The 6,523-nt window shown below is 34.4% G+C and overlaps 1 protein-coding gene across 2 annotated transcripts in view; it reads right to left on the reverse strand.

Annotated features, from left to right (window-relative positions):
- Window positions 1-6,523, reverse strand: part of LOC107684161 (C-Jun-amino-terminal kinase-interacting protein 4) — a 27,042-nt gene that overhangs the window by 9,181 nt on the left and 11,338 nt on the right. Inside the window, exons 18-28 of one of the 2 annotated variants that reach the window (XR_001633820.1) lie at window positions 6,430-6,477; window positions 5,904-6,045; window positions 4,576-4,618; window positions 4,089-4,169; window positions 3,943-4,010; window positions 3,710-3,858; window positions 3,458-3,629; window positions 3,131-3,244; window positions 2,935-3,033; window positions 2,688-2,780; window positions 1,696-2,534 (exon numbers count right to left, since the gene is read on the reverse strand). Coding sequence is in view for 1 of the 2 variants with exons in the window: in XM_016480372.1 (XP_016335858.1) it covers window positions 2,425-2,534; window positions 2,688-2,780; window positions 2,935-3,033; window positions 3,131-3,244; window positions 3,458-3,629; window positions 3,710-3,858; window positions 3,943-4,010; window positions 4,089-4,169; window positions 4,576-4,618; window positions 5,904-6,045; window positions 6,430-6,477 (1,119 nt within the window). In the remaining variant the exon portion in view is untranslated. Of the gene's footprint in view, window positions 1-1,323; window positions 2,535-2,687; window positions 2,781-2,934; window positions 3,034-3,130; window positions 3,245-3,457; window positions 3,630-3,709; window positions 3,859-3,942; window positions 4,011-4,088; window positions 4,170-4,575; window positions 4,619-5,903; window positions 6,046-6,429; window positions 6,478-6,523 lie in introns of those variants that run through there. The other variant, XM_016480372.1, reaches the window with a different exon arrangement.

Genomic DNA, 6,523 nt, shown 5'->3' on the forward strand with positions numbered 1-6,523 from the left:
AAATTATACTGACTCTAAGCTTTTGAATGGTATAGTGTATAATGTTACAAAAGCTTTTTATTTCACATAAATGCTGATCTTTGGATCCTTCTATTCATCAAAGAATCCAGAAATTTACTCAACTGTTTTAAATATTGATGATGATAATAATAATAATAATAATGAAAAAAAAGGTTTCTGGAGCAGCAAATCAGAATATTAGAATGATTTCTGAAGGATGTGACACTGAAGACTGGAGTAATGATGCTGAAAATTCAGCTTTGATCACAGCAATCATTTAAAAATATATTCAAATAGAAAGCAGTTATTTTAAATGTTAATAATATTTCACAACATTACTGCTTTTGCTGTACTTTGAATCAAATAAATGCAGGCTTGGTGAGCAGAAGAGACTTCTTTATAAAACATTAAAAATCTTACTGATCAAAAACAGTTGACTAGTTGGTTATATAGATTACAGAAATGTTATATTGTAATGTATATATATATATATATGTAGGGATGTAACGATTCACTCAACTCACGATTCAATTCGATTCACGATTTTTTATTTTTTTACGAAATGAGATTTAAGACAAATTATAAATTAAATGTGTCCTTTTATTATTGCTTGGACAAAATGCTGCCCATTTCTTTGTGAAATTGAAATATAACTATAATAATATACTAATATAGCACTTGCATATTATTGCTCTTTTGTTGGTTTTGATTGCTTCTATTGTCCTCATTTGTAAGTCGTTTTGGATAAAAGCATCTGCTAAATGACAAAATTTAAATATAATGTAAATGTAAATAAATTGAAATTTTAAAACAAGCCCCAAATCAAATAAATAACACAAATAAAAAAAATATCTTCATATAAACAAAATAAGGATTTGTCTGTGCTCTTTCCATTTAAAATGAGAGGCAACCACTGCATTTTAATCATGATCCAAAGATGCTGCATACATGCAACATGAGCAGTTTTTAATCTAAATTAGATTGCATAATTTCAAAATTTGAAGCAAAAACAGAATGGTTTGACTTCAGTTTTGTGAAACTATACATAAAAATTTTCTAAAGACAGTAAGTTCCCCTCAGACATGCATTCATATAAACTCCTACCCCTAAATGAATCGCGATTTGTTTAGCATCTCAACCGATTTGAATCGTCACATATTTTAATCGATTTTCAACCGGCTCGCGGTTAATGGTTACATCCCTCTCTCTCTCTCTCTCCTCTCTCTCTCTCTCCTCGCTCTCTCTCTCTCTCTCTATGTATATATAACATTTTTCTGTCCCCCTCACTTCTGAAATGATGGCTACACCCCTGCTGTAGTGCATTGTACATTTTGAGTGTTTTGTACACGTAATTCTGTATTTCTTTTTTTGCAGCAAATCTTTTATATATAAATATACATATCTTCTGTTGTGCAAAACATGGGTGATTAATTTGATACATTTTTCATAATTTAAAATTGAACATGCAGCATTGGTGCTTTATTTTAATACTGAATCATTTTCAGAACAAAACTCAACACAATTTATAATTAGAGTGAAAATGTATTTACACAGTTGCACATTTTCATAACATTTTCCAGTTAACAAAACATTGTCACTTTCTCTCTCTCACTTATTAAATAGGTAGAGCAACACATTCACCCATTCAAAAAATACTGCAAAAAATCGCCATACAGAAGCTTCCATTGATTTCACAACAATAATAAAATGAAAAATAAAACCTCACCCTAAACACCAAACCTAAAGAAAAATAACCTTTTTGTTCAGATTGAAGTATATGCACTATAGATGTCAAGGTCACAGAATGTAGGTAGTGTGTCAATCTTGGTCAGTTTCTTGTCATATTGATGTTACTTTTCTTTGTGCGAGTTTCCAGTTGATCTAATGCACGACAAGCAACCAACAGACTATTTTTGAAAATACTTCATGTCATGACCAGCAGCATATCAGTTGCATCACTCCTCATGATTTAAAATAAAAATAATAAAATGAAATAAAAATAATATATTAATAGTTCCTGGCCTAGCATTGCTATTACAACCCATCTTTGTTCCAGTATTTAGGATGATTGTGTACAAAAAAAAAAAAATCACTGGTCAAATACAAGGCAGAATTTGAAAACACACACTAAGGCACACTGGAGAGAAGTCTGTGGAGCAGTTATGGGACTTTAAAAAAAATACAATGTCATTTAAAGTCAGTTCACCCCCCTCCCCCCCAAAAAATAAATTAACTAAATTGAAAGTGCAGAATGAAGATTTGTAGGTGCAAAATTACTTAATGCCTTACTTTGACTAGCCGTTTACTTCCCTTTGGGAGCATCTATAGAAGGGGGACAGAAGAAAAGTAATGCATTCTATGTAGTACGCTCAATCTTATCTTGATAGAGCTCAAAGACTGTTTGAGTGAACAGCTGACGTGCTTTCAGAGGGCGGGGCTTGGGACAGAGGGGGTGGGGCTCTGCCAAATAATCATGTGACTTCGTTCTGATCTCTGTAGGACAGACTCACTGGCCCCATCACTTCCATCATCTCCTAAAGAAGAAAAGAATAGTGAATTATATTCTTATCTTTAAAAAAACATTCTCAATGGAAAAAAAAATACTAATATATATTAATATATATATATATATATATATATATATATATAAAGTTGTGGTATAATAACTGCCAAAAGGAAAGTCGCACCAATTCGGAAGTTGATGTATCCTTCCCCGCCACTGAGAATGAGCTGAGAGGTAGTAGCAGCGCCATCTGGTGAATTGGAGGAACTACGGCAGCCTGCATTACATTTACATTTAGTCATTTAGCAGACGCTTTTATCCAAAGCGACTTACAATTGGGGCATTGGTTAGAAAAAAACAATCAAAAAGAAACAAAGTATTTTTGATCTTCCATCTACTGTTACTGAATGTAAACAATATTTGTTTCGAACCTGGAGCAGAAATGATGAATTTAACTGCTTGTCGATGGCCATGGTAACAGAGCTGAGCTGAAGCAAGAGAGCAGTATGGTATAGAGCAGGACTCTGAAGCTGCCAAAAAACAAAACAATGTAGATCAAAAAATGTGTAAGTTTCACAAAACCATTTAAGAATAGTTAATTTTAGTTAGGGAAAAAAAAACACTCACTGAGGGACAGTGGAACTGAGAAGATTGCCCCACTTCCTGTTCCCACCCACAACCGCCCACTGACCACAGACAAGGCTGTGATCTGAAGAGGAGAGAGAGACAGGAATGCAGAGCCTGCGAAATGGAGACCCAGGCAGATTAAATAAAAAATAAAAAAATCACATACAACATAATCATCTGATACTTTTATTCACTTTTAATGCATCCTTGCTGGATAAAGATAGTCATTCAAAAAAAAAAAATCACTACTGCTTTGGAATAGTAGACACCCATGCATGTAAAATTCAATAAATTGCCCATATTAATGAATAAATACAAATCAAATACCTAAAGCTTTAGTCACTACAGATGATAAATCTACTTCCTGTAGAGGACGGCCAGTTGTCCAATCAAAAAGCCTAAGAATTGGATCCAAACGGCAGGCAGCCCAAACGCCACTTCCTGCCGCGCACAGAAAACGCACCTGCTGCTCACTTCGCTCAGACACTGTGAACGATCTCTAAATGGACAGAAAGAGAAACGTGAATGAGTGAGGGTTGTGAAGCACAAAATGAACAATCAATGACAGCAGAGACCAACCTCTACTTTCCGAATTTTCACACTGATCATGTAAACTTTATTCCAGTAGCACACCCAAAGACAGCCCTCTTTTGCTAGGCAGCAGCGAACGGGCTGCAAAGGTGGCGTGCCGAGCGAAAGCACCTCTTGAGACTGGAGATTCCAGATGTCTAGAAAAATGATAATTACAAGTCATAAGTAAAATTGATATCTTAAAAAACACACCCGGCAGACTAAACCGCAAAAACACACACCTGAACTGTGGGCGAAGAATGCAAGCGTCCCATTGGCCAAGCCAGCGATCACCTCGCCCTGAGAATACCTTTACATACAAGAGGAATTCCATCAGAAACCTCAGGAATTTCATTTACTAAACTGACAGCTATTCAAAGACACTTACGTCAGAGAGTGAACCCCCTCAGAAAGACTGACAGACTGCAAACAGCGGCGCCTGGAGCTGGAGGACGAATGAATCAGCACACTGCAAGAAGGCAACATGAGCAGATGAAACCCATACAGCAAAAAAAATAAAAAAATCGTTTGTATATGTGTACACACACACACACACACACACACACACACACACACACACAGGAAGAGTCAATTTGCAAAAACAGATAACTGTTTTTAAAAATGTTCAAAGATCATGTTTTTTTTTGTCCTGCATTTTTGATTAATAATAATAACTAAAAAAATACAGGTAACTAACACAATAAAACACAATAAAAACATGATTTAAGGAAATGAATAAAAACTTTTTCAAATATATACAGTATTTAGAGGTATTTATTTCTGTAAACTAAACTATGCAAGAAAATGTAATAAATAATGTTAGGGATAAAACTTACTGAAATAAGATTAAATAAATAAGAATGACAAGCCCTCACCCTCCATCCTGTGTTCCAATCCACACAGTTCCCGCAGTATCTCCTAACACAAGCACAGACATAATTGAAACAACATTCAGTAAAACATACTCTTATAATTACATACTCTTATTTTAAGAAAAATGCCATGAAAGGTTAAAAATGCAGCTAAATGTAATAAAGAAAACATTAAACTATTAACTACAGACAGGGGTGTAAATATAGAGTATTTTTAAGTTTTGTGATGGGTAAAGTGAAGAAAATACCAAAGAAGGATCTTGCTAAGATACTTTAAATAAATTCTGAAGTGCAATTGATTTAGCCATTTAAATAACTGTAAACTTCATAAACAACCTGTTTAAGGGGTTTTCTCAGTGTCCAGACTTTCTATGCCTTTGGGACGTAAATACATGTATTTATAATCAAAATTTGTTAATTGACAAAATGCATGTAAGCGTTATATAAAGTTACTACTTCAGGTCAAATACTATGTTGCAGTGAGTGATGAGAGGTCTCTTGGCAAGGACCACTGACCCATGCTGTGGTCAGTTACATTTTACACTAATTTATTTTGTTGGCTTTAAATAGAAATAAAATAATTTGATTGGCTTAACACAGTAAGAAGGACCAAATATGTTTTTGATTTAAGTTACAATGATCTGGAAAATACAGTATAGTCAAAAAAGTTTGGGGTCAGTAAGATTTGTAAAAAAAAATATATATATATTTTATTCAAAAACGATGCATTAAATTGGTTGAGTGACAGAAAAGTCTTTTACACTGTTACACAATATTGTTATTTCAAATAAATGCTGTTTTTCTGAACTTTCTATTCATTAAAGAATACTGAGGAGGAAAAAAATAGTATAGCAGTTTCCAAAATATTAAGCAGCAAAAATAGTTTTCAATATTGATAATTGTAAAACATGTTTCTTCAACAACAAATCAACATAACAGAATCAGGATCATTCTATCATGACACTGAAGACTGGATTAATGACTGCCGAATATACAGCTTTGCATCACAGGAATAAAACATTTCAAAATACATTAAAATAGAAAACAGTTATTAAAACTGTAATAATATGTCAAAATATGACTGTTTTACTGTAGTGTATGTGTTTTACTGTAAAGTAGTGTACTTTGAAAATGCAAGAAGAAAAAGTTTTTCCACCTTGGAAACAGCGTACATGTTAAGGTATTCTTGAGTAATATTCAAGATAATCTAGATAATACTTAAGTACTATTACTCAGATATCCCCCCTGACATCAGAAGTCTTACACAATCACCACTGATCCAGCTGTGAACACCTGGGTAAATTCTACAAAGCTGCAGAGCTCAGACTGACCAGTAGGGGGCACAGCACAGATGCATAACGCAGGGGACATGGGTGGGAGGCTGAACTGATCCAGAATGGTATTGGAGCGAGCCGGGTCAATCACTGTGACATCACTGCTGGAAGCAGGTCCAGTGACGGCCCACACACAACACTGAGGATGGGAGGCAGGTGTGAAATGTTTACAACCATGAATGACATGATGCAACATGGTAATTAGATGAAGGTGGTGGTTAAATGCATTTTTGGACAAGAAAACAACCTGTTCTGTAATACAAGGTTCCCACATTGATGGAAAACCTGAAAATATGAGGGAAATTTAAAACTGGGATTTCCAGTCCTGGAAATTTCTATAGTGAGTACAATTTTATTCTAGTTATGCTTGGCTCTAAAATATTTAATTGGCTAGAAATTGCTTATTATGAGTGTAATGTGTATGAAATTATTTTTAAAGACCAGTAATGCATTGGTCAGAAGGTGTGGGAACCCTGTACATGTTAACTAGCTGTAAAATACTGTGAAGGTTTGTTGAACGTACCGTCTGCTCTCCTGATATCTCTGGAGGAACTGCGACAGCACATGTGAGCTGTAAAAGATGAAACATTTATTAATCAGCATCCTTTAAATATATA

The sequence above is a fragment of the Sinocyclocheilus anshuiensis genome, unplaced genomic scaffold (genome assembly GCF_001515605.1).
Source record: "Sinocyclocheilus anshuiensis isolate Anshui unplaced genomic scaffold, SAMN03320099.WGS_v1.1 scaffold1893, whole genome shotgun sequence".
Classification (NCBI taxonomy): Eukaryota; Metazoa; Chordata; class Actinopteri; order Cypriniformes; family Cyprinidae; genus Sinocyclocheilus; species Sinocyclocheilus anshuiensis.